The sequence below is a fragment of the Camarhynchus parvulus genome, chromosome 3 (genome assembly GCF_901933205.1).
Source record: "Camarhynchus parvulus chromosome 3, STF_HiC, whole genome shotgun sequence".
In the NCBI taxonomy this organism is placed as follows: domain Eukaryota; kingdom Metazoa; phylum Chordata; class Aves; order Passeriformes; family Thraupidae; genus Camarhynchus; species Camarhynchus parvulus.
This window is the reverse complement of record NC_044573.1, coordinates 91,820,746-91,837,279: the sequence shown is the minus strand read 5'-3', so window position 1 is coordinate 91,837,279 and position 16,534 is coordinate 91,820,746. Positions and strand designations below refer to the sequence as shown.

Here is a 16,534-nt window from a genome sequence, read left to right as displayed (position 1 = left end):
AAAGCCAAACTAAAAACTGAATTTCTCACTTTATTTTTTCAAAATAAAAATGGAAGTTTTCTTTTTTATTTCTGTCCACCTGCTCCTAATTTATTATAGATGACTTTCCACAGACCCTCAAGACTGAAGAACATTTTTGTCCAAATAAATATAAAACGATGTATGCTCAATTCCTCGCTGGTACAGGTATCTCAGTATTGAGCAATAAGAAAGATATTGAAGTGCAAGGAGAAAAGAAAGTGAATAGGAGAGCAGTTGATGCATATACTACACATCCCAGAACCACCTACTGGCAAGCAAACCTTGTGGCAGCTCATGTATTCAGTTGAACTGAATGAACAAGTGAAAATCAAATCATAAAATCATCATTCACACAAATTAAGATTTCCAGTGCAGTATGAAAACAATTAAATGATTGCCTCAATGTATAGAGATCTCAAAAAATCTTGTCTTTGGAGCATGGAGAGAGGAATGCCCAAGTTGTCATAGAACATCCTCTAATTTCTGGAGAGTATGCTCTATCAGTACCAATCCATAACATGGTTTCTAGTAATTTGTTAAGTAGAAATCAGTAAGGCAGAGATCATAGCAGCTACTCAGAGGTCTGGTCTCTCAATGACAAATGTCCCCCACCCTGGAAGCAAGAAGACCAGGAACAAAGATGACAACAAACATTTGTCAATTGCAACATCAGAACGTGCATCCATATGATATGGATTTTAAAAAAAGAATTAGGAAAAAATCAGAGATCTCATGGGCTCTAGACCTCACAAAAGCTCAGAAAAATAACAACAGGAAGAAATCTGAAAGATACAAAGAAAGATGCAGTAGAAAATAATTCACTTCAGAGATTTAAAAGACTACTCTTACAAAATACATATGGACAAGGTGATATCCCACTGCAGTAAAAAAGCTGACTGGATGAAATCTTGCTGCCAGATTCTTTGTTAACAGAGGCTGAATGAGAAAGATAAAAGTGCTTTCATGTGTCGACTGACAGAATCAAGGCCTGATGAACACCTTTGTTTCTTCATCTCACAATAGCTCAATATGACAGAGACAGAGGTCCCCAAGGAGGACTTACAATGTCTGTGAAAATCATAATGGAATATGCATTACTTACACTTAGTATAAGTCTTCCTGCCAAGTACTTCCCACACTGAGAAAAAAGTTTTAAATGGCAAGGTCATACAACCTGTGAGTTTTATTATGTTGTGTCTTGGCTGTACAGTGTAGCCTGCATCCCAGGTTTTGTGAGCAAAGGGAAGACCTGGTACAAGATGACAAGGGACTTTGTTGCAATTACACCTCTGTGCACCCTATATTGCAATCAAGTATAATAGTATAAAAAATAACAATTTTCTACTCCCTAAGATAATGTGGCATTTCTTGGAGAACACAGACTCAGAACAACTCTCAGGTAGAATATCCCTACTGGAATCCAGGAAAATGTCTTATCCTGAGAAAAATCAGAAGAATTAGACATTCCATCAGAAAACCAGCCAGAAGTATTAACAATGAGACTTATTTGTTTATATACTATTAGAGATCAAATTCATGACAATGAGATGATATCACATCATCATTTGCGTGAGAGTCTTCTTTTCATATGACTTCACAAAACCAGCTTGGGAATGAGCACAAAAGCTTTCCACAAGGTCTGAGCTCCATAGATAGATTCTCCTCCAACTACACATTCAGAATGCTCACCTTCTCCAAATGGGCACAGTTGCACAAAGAGGTTTTCCCCAGTACTGCACCAATCCACTGTACAGGAACTGTCAACTTGCAGGTGACAGTGCTTGGTTTGGGCAGTCTGCAGGAACAAATGCCTTAGAAAGCTCAGAGATCAGGTTCCCCAGGAAAGTGGCCACGGCACCAAGCCTGCCAGAGTTCAAAAAGCATTTGGACAATGCACTCAGGCACGTTATGTGCTTTGTGCAGAGCCAGGAGCTGGTCTTGATCCTAGTGAGTCCCTTCCAACTCAGAATATTCTATGATTTAAAATCAACAGAATAGTACCTTACACTCTAGAACTGCTAGTCACTCCTGGCCAAGCTTCCACCTAATCAAGAACTTCTGAAGTGCACATGCCCTGCTGACAGTGAACTTGGCTCAACTCTGGTGATGACACACTCAGATTTCAGCTGAGATTGGCTCAAGCAACCCTAGACAATCAGCACATGTATTCTTTTTATTTTCCCCCATAAAAGAATTACTTCAAAATATCATGAAAGAAAAAACCCCACAAAAAAACCCATAAACCCCAAACAAAAAGCCTACACCCCACCCCATTCACCTTCATTGTGGCCAAGATCACACCACAGGGCAAAGAAAGCCTAGGCATTGGTTCCAGTCAACTAGGAAGTGTAGATACTATCTGAACATAACATGAAAAAGCAAAGATGTAGAAAAATAAGAGCTTGTTCTCTCAGTAGAATTAACACCATCTCAGCTATAATCACTGTCAATTCCAAAATGCAGGAATACAGGACAGGTTGCCACCCTTCTCTCTTCTGTAAAATTAATTTCCCCAGAGATAGGAAACACTTTAAAGGCCAAAAAAACGCATATCCTACCAGATCATAGTCTGACAAGATGTCTGAAACCCTCTCCAGTATCCGAGGGGAGAAAGACAGAAAAAAACCCTGCCATCTCCAGCACCTACCTACCTGTAGTAACATTCTCTCATAAATCAGGTCAGACAAAAGCAAAGGTGAATAAACCACACATGGAAGACACCAGATACTTCCAAGCTGGGTTTTCTGTGAGTAGAAGACTGAGATTAAAGTGGTAACAAATAAATCCTATTTGGTCCCATTTCTGCTATGATGAAGAATGCCAAGAGTAACATTGGCACATCAACCAGTTAGAGGATTATTTTAAATCATTCAATAAGTGAAAAGTTTAAAACAATCTTTTCTCAGGGGCTGCAGCAAAAACCCCAAGAGAGCCAAGGGTCTGTAGAATTCAAGCAGGGAAAAGCAACTGCATTCATTCTACAAACACATTTAATCTTTCACAGGTAAATTCTCAAACAGCAGCATAAAGGAAAATTCTGATCTATCATAGCAAAGACCAAAAGACTCACAGTTTCAATTTAATTCCCAGCATTTCAAAGTAGCAGAGAACTAAATTCCTAAATTCTTCCAAAACAATTGGAGAGAAAAAGAAACCTGAAACAATCCACAGATATGGTGAGAAAAATGCTCCTATTACAACAGCCTTTAAAGTCTAGAAGAGTAAGAATCCTGAAACACAAAGAAAACTATCTGATAATCCTGATTTTCCTTGCTTGTGATGTCTCTACTGTTTTATTTGGAATGGAAGGGGAAGTGCACAGATAGTAATAACTGAGGGATAGCAACAGCAGCTTAGTAGTGAGGAATTCAAACCATAGTTGAGAAACAAGGAGAAAAACTAAATCCCCAAATGCAAATCCTTCTGTAAGACTACAGAAAGAAATTCAGTAGCTTACAAGATAAAGATTAGAATTCCTTTTGCACTCCGTCCTCAGGTCCCTCTGCACTGCTGTTTGCCAAAATGCTTTCAAAACCTGCCTGAGTCCAAAGATCCAAAGCAGAAGGCAAGATCCAAAATACAGCACTTCACCAACAGCATTCAAGTGCCAACTACCAGAAGCACAGATGAAAATGGAGCAGATAGGTCTACTTAAGTCTTAGGAAAAGGGAGAACAGGCACACCTCGTTTCTTTTCTGGGTGCTAAATGAAGAACCAAGAACCTGTGGACACTCCAAACCTGTATGGTTCCCAGAGCACATTCCTCCACAAAGGAAAATAAACAACACCACATATCTTTACAGTCATGAGGGTCTGTGGCAAGACACCCACACTCAGAATGCACAATGTAGACTATTAGAATAGACATTAGATAATACACATTAGAATAAAGATATAATATTTAAATCACACTAATGGTGGAATACTCCTGTGCAAGCACAAAGGTATTCATGATGGTACTTCATTAGCAGACATAAAATTGCATCACTAAAACAAGCACGTTTTATGTAAATAATTCTCTCATAAGCTATACAATATTTAAATACAGATAGCAGGAACTAGTTCTATTACACACCCATTTTTTAGGCCTAGTTAGGAAGCAGAAAAAAAATTCAAGTAGAATGTGTAACTATTATCAGTTCCACTGTAGCTTATTCCCATCATCCATGTCAATCCATTAGTAGATATTTGTAACTTTGTCACTTGAGAGTAGACAGTGACTGGTTAATTTTGAATTCTGGTTTTAAATTATCATTATTATTATTATTATTATTGCTATTATTTTGAACTTCCCATGTAAACAGTAGCTTAACAGAATGTTTCTATAATTTAAAAAAAAGACAGTGAAAGAAACCTCATTGTCAACAAAAGGGATCCAAAACATCCCATATTAATGGCTCAAAATTGTGTCAAGACACACCCCCTTGAAATGAAGCTCTGAAGAAGTTTGCACAAATGCATTCAACACAGACAAACATTTTGATTTACATTTTGCACTGTACCTTGTCATATTTGCTACTGGAACCAAAGCCAAAAATCAGAAGGTGACCGTGAGAATCAGTACATGCAAAATGCTGTCCATCAGGAGAGCACTTGCAGTCGAAAACTGCACCATGCCCTTGTCCTTCAATCTGAAATACATCAACATACAAAATAATTAACAGAAATTAATAATTTTCAATTAGGATTCTCAAACTGTGGTGCTGACATTGAAATTTATTATAAAATCTGTATGACAGTATACTGCTAGATGGAAGTTATTTTAAAACAAAGCTTACTTTTTTAGCTATTCACTTTTCAGTGAATTTTGTAATAATGCTCATGAAAGATTCCAAATTGATAGCAGTAGAAACTGACAGACTTTATCCACAAAGCAGGCACAGTATAGGAAGTGAAAATAAAAGCTTCCCCTTGAACGTCCTGCTAATGAGCCTAACCAGAGAGCTGGGCCCAGATCAGGGCTTAGTCACTACACCCTTTCCATCCTCTGCCTTCTTGCTAAGCTGCCCCAGCAGCAGTGGCTGCTGCGGGGTGTTCCACAACACCTGCCCCCTGGAAAACGCACTGACATAGACAACCCACATTACACAGCTTAGCAACTACCTGTTTCTGTAATTCCTACTCCTAATTTATTGGAGTGGGGAAGGAGTAAATTTGCGTAAAAACTCCACCTTTTATAGGAGAACTGCAAAGATTTTAAAAAAGGAATTTTTACCTGATACTCATTTTCTGTTTTCCAGTTCCATTAAGCCAGAACAAATGGGTTTTTGTTTTTCCCTGCAACCTGTCAATCAAGCAGAGGTGACCAATCACCACTCTGAATTTTCATGTCTTCAGCACCTCTTCAGAAAGCCCCTTTCTATTCTCCCCAGCAAAGCACTTTCGCATTTTCTTTAAAGAGACACCAAACAAAATTCTTTCCCTAACTGTGGCACACCTATATATCACCAGGAAAGGGGGAAAAAAACAAAACAAAACAAAAAACAATGATATTCAGCCTTCAGACAATAACTTCTGCAGCACCTTCCAGAGGCCATCAGCATTACTTTAAAAAGTTAACAAAGCCTCAGAAATCCTGTGAGATATGTACTGTTTTCACTCTCTTACAGGCTGAGACAAAGGCAAGAATTCTAAATCTTTTCCCCACAGTCTTACAACATATCCACACCCCTGCACATCCCCCCAGCGAGAGAGGCTGCTACATCTATTGCTTTCAGGTCTTTCTCACTACAGGTAATTTCCCTAAATGTCAAATGAGTTTCTGGACTAGCAAAAGAGGACCACAAACCAATGCAAGTCTTACGTTCTGTTTTGCCCATCATTCCAGAAGAAATGAACAGAAGTATCTCACAGAAAGGGATGGAAAATAAAAACAGAACTTCAAGCAAGTGACACTAACATCACAGCAGTCAGGAATGCAGAATTAATGTAGTCTAAGCAAGATCCAACTACCACAGCAAAGTTACAACTTTGTGCTGCTTTTTGCATATAGAAAGCTCACTGTATTAAAGGGAGACAGTCTGGGAAAGCAGGTGGAAAGCAGACAGAATTTCACCACAATAATAAGCTTTGCAGAAACACAGTTCAAAATTGGAAAAGAAATTTTATACGTAGATTTCTGTTCCCTTACCCTTCTTCCAACAAAGGAAACATCAGTATCAAGCTTCCTAATGCTGAAGTCCTTCATAAATAGAATTTCATGGTTCAGCCTAAGTTTTTACTACCTTTTGTTTTACAAGGAAAACAATACATGTTGTGGGAAGAACTATTTGCTAACCATGGTGAGGGGAAAAATATAAACAGAAGGAAAAAAATCCAACTACTAAGATGATGAGTTTTTTAATCCTTTCCATCAAGAAATGGTTTGGATGGACCATTTTCAAGAAACCCCCGGAAATTAGAGTCTTATTCAGAAAACATTCCCTTCTTATGTAAAGAATAGTGTTCAACTATTTGGGGACAAGTGCAGTGCAAATAGTTTTAATCTAAACGTGCCCAGAATTTGGTTTTAAAAAGTGCTTCCAGAAAGGGCAACTCTAAGACCTTTCAGCACAAACCTTCAAGCCTGAAGTACAAATACTTGGAAATAAAGATTCTTATAGGAACAAAAACTACCATTGAGGATAACCTTCCAAGATATAATTACTATTCTAAATTAAAGAACAAAGTCAACCAGAGTGACCAGAGAACCAAATTCTACCCAGTAGAATTTTCTTTTCAATAAAACTATTTCAGGATTAATAAGTGACAAATCACAATAGATATTTTTTTCATAATAAAGCTAATATAGTCATTTGAAATGGAAACTAAACATTAAGTTGCAAAAAGGGAAGCTGTAGTAAATCAGTGAAGCTGTTACTTCAGCAGGTTAGATAAAGAATTTCAGCAAGAAGGAAGCTGCCTTCCCCTGTCCATCTCTTTTAAATCAAAGATGCAAGAACTACATAAAGACTGTATCCCAAGAAGATTTAGAATGCTTATTCTGTCTTGAACCTTCCCCTGCTGCATATAAGGATATCAATTGTGAAGGGAAAAGACTGCTCAGGAGTGCAGAAAAAGCACTGGTTAATTAAGAGCTGTCATAGAATCACAGAATTATGTGAGTTGGAAAAGACCCTTAAGATCACATAGTTCCAACCCCCTGCCATAGGCAGGGATACCTTCTAGCCCAGGTTGCTCAGAGCTCCATCCAACCTGGCCTTGAACACTGCCAGGGATGGGGAGCCCCCAGTTTCTCTTACATCCCGTTCCAGTGCTTCAACAAAGGCTGTGTCACAACAAAAGGCTGTGAAAAGTGAACAAGACACTCCTGGTAGCAAAGCAGGTAGCAAGGATTTTTCAGCTAAACAGGGAAGAACCAGTGATGCTATACAATGAGGATTAAGTAAAGATTATTTTTAGTTTTAGTTCCAAGAATGAAGAGTCCGGTTTGCCCATATTTTCTCTAGCAAGGAAACATGTGGACACTGGTACATCCAGAATGGAGGAAAGATAATGAAATAAGAGAATGAAAAAGGGAAGACTTTTCCTCTCAGTTTTGAAGAAAGCTTATTGTTTGCCCCAAACCAGGGAGAATAGAGCTGTCAAGCTTGTACACAAAGTAATGTCTTAAATGCATAAAAATTATTTGTTGTATGGAAACAGAACAATAACACTTACATAGCAAGCTCAGTAATAAGCCTTTTTGACCTGTTATCAATAGATAGTATGAAATAGCTAAACCCTACTTTTCAAGAAGAGTATAAGACATGGAAGAAAAAGTAAAAAATTCAAATAAGATGAAAAATTAATAGAGAGTACCAGAGAAATTTAGGAGACTTTCTTCAGAAAAATAACTAATTTTTCAATGCCAAGAAAATATAACTCATTCAACCTAGCTAGATTTCAAAGGCATGATACTTAAACTTGATTGAAATGATTGTGATTAGTAGGAGAAATGCAGAGTAGACAAACTTAATAAAGAAAGGTTAACAAGTTACTGATTTCGGAAAGACATACAGAGCTAAAAGGATGTTATTACTAAAGTTTTTCAAGACAGGCCTTTCTGTTATTGACTAAATAAAAAATAGGAGCCCTTTGATGAAATGAACATTAGTGAATTATCTACCGAGAACAAATTCGGGATAGCATAAATTATATCAATTCAAGCAATTAAAAGCCAACAGGACAAAATGCAAAAGAGCATGAACCTAATAAGATTATTAGAAATAACTTACTAGCACATTTACTGCCAGAAAAAAAATAATGAAACTCAGTCTGCATAAAATAACACTACACATTTCTAAAAAATCTTCCACTACTAGTCACCAGCACAGTTTAAAAAGACAAATAAAAATCAGTGAACTAAAACCTCTACTAGCCTGAGGTAGAATCCATCCTTCATGTTAAGGAACTGAGGCAATTAGTTGGAAATACAGGGAAAAAGATCGCTGTGTATTCTTTGCAATATATTATATATAACACAGCAGCAAAATGAAAACTGCAACTCTAAACCAGACCAGAAGTGCACCCAGAAAAGAAAGTGCATATGTGCTAGACAAATAGACAATGCTAAGAACAAAATCTTCCAAAGCAGTACACATTTTTTCCTTCCCAGGTTCAAGATGAATAAATTCTAAGAGGAACAGCTACAGAGTCACTCATCATGATAACACAAAATTTAAGAGCTCAGCTTCTCTATACGAACACTAAGGACAGAGGACTATTTTGTATGACTATACTAAAAGGCTTGCAGCGGGAAGAGAACTACTATACTAAAAGACCTTAAAGAGGATGAGAACTTCTCTACTTATATTCATAAGAACAAATGAATCTAAGTTACAAGCAATATCCAGACTTGAAAATTGAAATTAAGATTCTAACAAAAACAATGGTATGCTAGAACAAATTTCTGAAACTAGCAAAGAAAGCAGCACTAATTATTATTAAAATCTCTTTTATAAGTGATGAAACTACATCATAACTGCTCAAGTCAAACCAGCGTCCAAGTATCTGGAAGTTCCTTTGTAGGTTTATGCTCTCCTTTGCTTTAAGGAAAAATCTTCAGTGACAACATGCCAAAAACTTCTGTAAGCCAAAAACTACCTACAGACTTTCTGCAAAGTTAAAGAAGGTTGCTACTCATTTGGAGGAGTGGAAAGCAGACTTACTTTTTAAGCCAGTTTGTAAAAATTAAAAAAAAAACAAAACAGCAGATCTTCTACACTGCTCCCAGAGCAGTAACAAGAGATGAAATGGTAGGAAGAAAACAAGGAATAATTAAATTCAGAGTAACATATTTACTAAAAATGTTTCTATCCTCCTACCAGCCAAGTCAGTTATTTATTCAGGAATGCTGCATATGTCTGGAGAAAAAAATCTATCAGTTAAAAGGTCTGATAGGTCACCCACCCTGTGGATGCCTGAAGTTATATAAAGGCATATATATATATATATATATATATATATGTATTTAAATTATTTACAGCTTTTTTTTTTTTTGGTATTATAAAGATTTTTCTTACTATACCTCCTGCAAACTTAGTACTGGCTTCTTCTATTTGAACTACTAGAGCATTATGCTGGTTTTGTTCTCCAGAGTCTGTTTCTCAGGATATGCTCTTATGTGCTATTCAAAGGTGGAGCCTCTCAAAAATTTCAAACCGTTACAGAAGGACTATAGACAAACTGATTCAAAATAATCCATCCATAACCTTACTTAGGTCATTCTGTATTTCACATAACTACAAAACCTGACCTAAAAATACAATCCTACATAATTCCACTGAAAGTGAAAGTCTTTATGAAAGTCACAACATAAGAAATATTGTTTTCACATCTCTAGTTCCCACTGGAAGTTACATTGTTCATATAAGCAAGTCATGTCTTTCAGACATTAGTGAAAAAAAATCACCTTGTGTGGCAGAAAATCCACACAAAGACCATTCTGCTGAGGTGTTCTAAATGGAACCTGGTCTTTCACACTGTTCTTTAGACAAAGACTTCCAATCTTTTGGTAGGTCATTCAGCCTAAAACTAATCAAGTAGCTGCTAACAAAGACCTAGGAAGGCCTGACAGGTTTAAAGGAAAGAAAAAAAATGTTGTAAGTGATATGATAATGCTATCATGGCTTTAGAGTTTGCCAGTTCACATTGAAAGTAGAAGTAGAATTAGAAAATAAGAAACCACATCACACAGATCAGTGGAAGATCAGACTTCAGAAGATGGGGCAGGAAAAACATTAAGGTACACAGACATAAGTAGCCATAGCATAGGAACTGCCTGCAATGAAGTGCCCACTTAAAGCTAAAAATAAAGGACAGTTAACAACCAGCTCTCTGAAGGAGCAAGAGCACACAGAAAAATCCAATTGCAACTCAGTGGTCTCTGCTTGATTGACAACTTGCAGGAAGAAACCCTTTTAACCTGAATCAGTTAATGCCGTAACACTGACAGTAAATTCTAAACAAAACAAGGATTAAACTGCACTAAAACATTAAAACAGTCATTAACAGGGAATGTGTGTGCCCAAATTCACAAAAAATAGAAATACATTCCTACTACAACCTCCATGGGTTTTCTAATATTTTTGACTGATTTATATAAAAAACATAAAATGTGTAAAGAGGGCAGAGAGACTGGGCAAGTAGACAACCAATACATTACTGCATCCAGACAGTCTGATTCTTCAACTGTACTGCAGAGCCTCCATTAATAGGATCAAAATTACGCCCTCCACAATTTTCATTGTAGAAATCAGGAAAATTCTTGCAGCTGCTTCAACTTGACCTTTTTATGGCCAAGTTCTGTACGTGACGACTTCTCTCACTGCTTATGCTAATAACCCCAGATAAATATAAAACATACCCAAAGCTCTCAAAAGCTAAGAAAGTGTTTCTAATAAAATTTTTCAAAAGATACATTGTTTAAAAGTTGGAGAAAATGTATAAGCTTAAAAAAGAATCATGCAATGCAACTACCACACATCCTAGAAAAGTAATTAAGGACTTGGAAAGAAACGCATGGAACCAGGAATAGCACCAGACAACTTTACATTAGACAATCAGTTTGCTACAGACTTGGGGACAAAACACTTGGACATTATCTTCAGTCATCTTATTCCTTAATTTCTGTGTAGCCATAACTTTCAACCTTAACATCATCGTGTGAGATGATTTTAGGGTTGAGGGGTTTTTGAGTTTGTGTGTTTTGGTTGGGTTTATTTTAATACATAATATATAAATGATATAAAAAATTTATCTCCATTTACACACATTTACTTGTTATCTGTCTATGAAAAGGTAGGTATTCACCATGGTAACTCACATAGTGAATGTAAAACAAAATTAGCATGAATGTACTCACTTGCTTCAAAGTTTTCTCACTGGATGCACGGCAATACGCATTTTCAGTTTCAAAAACAAGTTTAATGTTTTAAATACAATTATTGCTTTGTTAAATTATGTATCACCCCATTTCCTGATTTTATGCCAGCATATCTAAGTATAATCTGTTTCACTACTACGTCATTTTAAATAAAAGCAACATTTAGAGAGATACAATTATAATCTTCACATAACCAGATAAGCATAACCTTACAAGATAGGTTAGTATCTGTTTGCTGATTCTACTACTCCAATTGTTTTCAAAGGCAATCAAATGAAATAACGGAATTTCAGAGATCACCTTCAAAACAACCTTATCATATCCACTTTTTGTTTCTTCAGCCCAAGGCTTCTCAACAGAGAAGCAACCTGAAAAAGAAAACTAAGGACCAATACAAGTCAGTGTTTTTTCTTTGGGATAGCAAAGTCATAAGAGCTTGGGTCTTAACTTCAAGATTGGCCAGAAAATCAAGAGATCTAAAAATAAGTTTGTGAGTATATTCTCTCAATCATAGGAAAGCACTCTTCACTGTATAAGAAGTTTGAATGCAGTCAAATGAAAGCTACTACAGCAGAGCTAAAAGTAAATAAGGTTTTAATGAGTGGTCTTGCACCATTCCAAGATCCTTCCAACACATCTTTTCTTCTACCTAACTTTTGCAACAGTAATTGTTAGAAATAAAGTTATGTTGTAACTCTTAAAGTGGAAAAGCAGATCCTGGAGTCTTATCTTCAAGTAACACACAGAGGTCTCCCAGCGAAGTAAATCTTTTGCTCTTTACAAACAGTATTTCAGGAATAACCAGACATAACCACCACAGTTTTTCAAAAGCCTCTAGTAAAGTTTATTTACACAACTGTCTCACTTCATGTAACTGACATTGATGCATAGACGTTAAAAATTTCATTTACAATTATGTGGTTTTTAACGTACCAATATTTAACCCCTTCACTAAAAATTAAATAGCACTTAGAGAGCCATAACACATGTTGGTTTGAAAACTACATAAAGAAACTGTGGTAAATTTTCCCCTCTGGGTTATTTTCTCTAGAATTTGTGGTAAAACAATTACATTAAGTCAGTCATGCTAAATACCTGGTCCTCATGTCTTGCTAAGAAATCCTGACCAGCTTTCTCAACCACAGCTAGTATTTTCATTTTTCTGATAAGAAGCACTGAACCATCATATTTGAGACTACATTAGGGAAGCCAACTCAAGCTATGAGTCAAGTTGGTAAGACAGGATAAGACATTCAAATTTTACAATTCTACAGTTGAAAGCAGGAGATGTTGGTATTTTATAATTCTATAACTAAAACGTTTGTAGAGTCAGTAACAATTTCACCCTGCTGCAAAGCTCTGAGCTTTTTTTTTAAATTTGGTTTGGATTTTTATTGGCTTGGGTTTTTTCCCCTAAGAATTATTACCTTCTGCAGTACTTTTCCAACTCCAACCAAGAACATAAGCAAAAAATCAGCCCTCCAAGTTTGCTAGGTCTGATAAAGTAGCTTATACCTGCTGCGCTGTATGTTCAACAATAGTTCATATTTAAGTTCTTTAAAGAGTTTTTCAGTACCAAGAACTTTGGAGTTGCTATTCCCTATTAATACAATTGTTAAAGAGAATGACTACATTTAAGTTTTGATGTGATAACACAATGCCAAGTCATATAACTTTATCTTGCTAAAAAGATCTGTAACTATTTACATAAGGTTCCAGTAATATGTTCTTTAATCCTTTCAGAAATAAAAGTTTCCTCACCATTTCTCTTTTAGCTGTCATAATTTTAATTTAGAAGAAAAAAAAATTCCAAAAAAGAAACACATCTTTGCTAATGGAGTTAAATCCATTATATAGGTTTATCCTAAAATTTTAAGTAAGATCCTTCTGGGCTGACAATTATAAATGAAGTTGGACAAAATAATGTGCTGCTAAATTTATATAGAAATTGCAAGTGCAAAACTTAAACTTATTAGAAAACTGTCACTTTTCAATTCAGCTGCTTACATTGTATCTGTTTTAATTTGGGTTTTGACACATATGGGAGAAACTGTGCTCATCACACTAACCAAATCTTTGATAAGCTATTAAACCTTTTTAAGTAAACACAAAAGTGTGTAAATCCTTACTTTGTTTTAAAAATATTCATATTTAAGATTTAGCTTTCATAACCTATTAAAAATTAAAACATATTGTAAAGAACACATGTAAATCACAACATGTCACAAGCTTTCTAGTTCTGTATACAATGTCTATTTACATAAAATGTAACTAATGCATTTTAAATGAAAGTGTGGGACTTTTCATCATGAGCTTCTAGTAGAACACTGCCTAGAACAAAGAAAATAGCTAGAATTCTGATATAGAGACTTAGAACAAAATATGCCCCAGTTAAATAATTTAAAAAATTAAAAATAACTATTTTTTTCCCTAGGACCTAGGACCCTAGGATGAGAAGCCTCATCCTACCTTCACCAACTACAGCTACCAAAGTCATTGTTGTCCTTCTAAGTCTCAGTGAAAGAGCATACCTTAGCTCCAGGATCAGAGTCTTTCAAAAACAGTCAAGAAACTGAACGGTGGCCTGTATCTTCTCCAGTAGCAATGCAACAAGCACATCAGCTTGCCCCTCAGGCCTTGCCATTTTAAAGTTTATTTTGTATTATTCCAATTTCCTGACCATTTCCATAAAACTGGGACAGAGGGCATAAGAATGGCAAATACCAATTCAAGCACTAAGAGCTACACTGCTTGTTTTGAATTACCAATATGGTCTTCCAGGGCAAGATTTACTAAGTGGAGAGTAAGCATTTACACAGAGGAGAACAGTGGTGTTTCTGGGGGAGATTAAAGCTTTTCTTTCACACATATAACTGAGTTACTTGTCATTTCAAAGCAAGCTGAAAGTGGGAAAGGGGAAGAGCAAGTTCAGCTAGGATTTTTCTTTTTCTTCCTTCTCCTCCAAAAGAATCAGAAGGTTGCTTCAAATGACCAGTTTAGAGTTCAAATTGTAATGCATTTCTGAAACACCCTTGGTATTTCTATATGCTCTCATGAAATGTGCTTTGGCATTTAGAAAAAGACTCATCGTATAATTCTCAACAGTTAGAGATATACACACTGTGATGTGTAAGTGTCAAAGGCTAAGGTGGCTTAGCCTTTCAGCAGCTCAGATAGCCACAAAGGTAGGGGGATTTTGAACTATTTGGATCTGTGAATTTAATACCAAATTGTAAAAAAAAAAAAAAATCTTTTCATATCAGTATTTCAAAGCATTCCTCCAGTACATTGAAGGAGCTATGGCCATCTTAGCCCTGAGTTCCAAGGGAGTTCCAGAACTACCACCCAGAGCGTGTTAAGGATACCCTAACACAAACACTGCTCAGAAAGACTCTCTTAGCACTAAGGTAATGTCACAAGAATCAGTCCAGACAAACACTTCACAACTGGCAACACATTAGGATTACAAATAAGGAAAAGGCTGACCTTGACAGGCTGTCAGGCACACAGGAGGCACCCAAGGCACACATATGTCAGACATAAGAAGGCTGACTGCTGGCTATAGCTGAGCCTGCCTTCTCAAAGAAGCCACTCACAATGAGAGTCAATCAAGTAAGACATGAGAACAACACCTACTCATGAAAGATCTTTTGTTGTTGGCTCTCTTTGGGTATTTTTTTGAAATCTGTTGTCCAGAATATTTTTTTTTCTTTAAAGGCTTCAATATTCCCACTTGATTAATTTTTACATTACACAAAGGCTTCTTAAATATCATAAGGCTTGTCTTTATAAAAACACAGGCTTCCTGTTGCAGTAATTGCAATGCCTACCTACAGAATCTGCCTAGTCAGGTATCAGTTTCAGGTAAAGCAATGACATTCAAAGCCACAGTAAGAATTCCAATATTCTATAGTGACAAAAATTTTAAAAATGCCTGCTCTCCCCTAATCTTTCATTCTTGCTACTGTAGTATAGCCTTCATACTTTCAAAAACATACTTTAAAGTAATAGGAATCATCATATGTTCCTGCAATTGTTCATAAATCTATGCTATAAACCAAATTATTCTTTTAAAAAATTAAAAAAAATACCCTAAAGAAAAAAAAACCAAAACAAAACAAAAACCAAAAACAAAAACAAACCCAACCCCAAGCAAACAAAAAAAGATAAAGAACAGAACTACAGGCTTGTACATAACCTAAAATCTTTTAGGAAACCTCTCTCAATACTCTTTCCCAGGGCAGCCTACTCACAGGACAAGAACTATCAGGAGAAACCTATACTCCAAGGCCTCAGACAAAATGCTTTTTGCAAGCAGTCTGAGTAAACAGAGCCCATCCCCAGGAGGTACTTCTTAGAGGAAAGTGTGCTTAAGTGAAACTTCCTAAGTCCAAAAAGTAACAATCAAGGGCAGCACCATAACACCACAAACCTATTTAGGATCAGACTCAAGGAACATCAATACTTAATGTTTAAATTATAATACCAACAAAAACCCAGTCACCAAACTAAAGATCTGTGCATCCACCTAACGTTACCAGACATCTCCATTTAGATCTGAAATATTTTGTCCCTGTAGGTTTTTTTGCCTTCATATGTTCTCAGCATTGAGAAACTTCTGTCTGAAGCCTAAGGGCTAAGCTGCAGCACATATCAAGTGCCAACCCTGGAATTTCTAACAAACCAACGTCAGGTCTACCAGGAAGTAACTTAGAGGGAATACCTGAAAGAAAATAAATGCTGTGACAAGAATTGAGTGGTGTACACCTCCTATTTATGACCTGATGGAACAGGAATCTTGCAAATACCAGTTTGCCTGAAGGCAAAGAATTTCCACCACTTTCTAATTTACCTAGAATGATTTGTATACCCAAGAAAACTAGCCAGTACCTAATGCACAGGCTACAGTTTTAGTTCTCTCCACAGCAGCACAATTTGGGAAAATTGGAAAGAAATCCTGTCTAAGGCATTTATAGCCAAGATGTTCTCCTGAGTAAGCAGATGTTGAATTGAGTCCTTTACTACTGAGGATGTAACAGAATCTAGGTCTTCCATTTCCTGACTCCAACAGCCAAGGTTATCCCAAAAAATGAGTGCCACCTGCTCCTGTAGGCTCCTTTAGGAAAGCAAGGACTTCCCTCAGTTGTT

At 36.4% G+C, this 16,534-nt stretch overlaps 1 protein-coding gene across 3 annotated transcripts in view; it reads right to left on the bottom strand.

Moving 5' to 3' along the window:
• Window positions 1-16,534, bottom strand: part of PHIP (pleckstrin homology domain interacting protein) — a 106,692-nt gene that overhangs the window by 48,612 nt on the left and 41,546 nt on the right. For all 3 annotated transcript variants that reach the window (XM_030944816.1, XM_030944817.1, XM_030944818.1), the window contains exon 16: window positions 4,524-4,652. In XM_030944816.1, coding sequence (XP_030800676.1) covers window positions 4,524-4,652 — 129 coding nt within the window. The remainder of the gene's footprint in view (window positions 1-4,523; window positions 4,653-16,534) is intronic.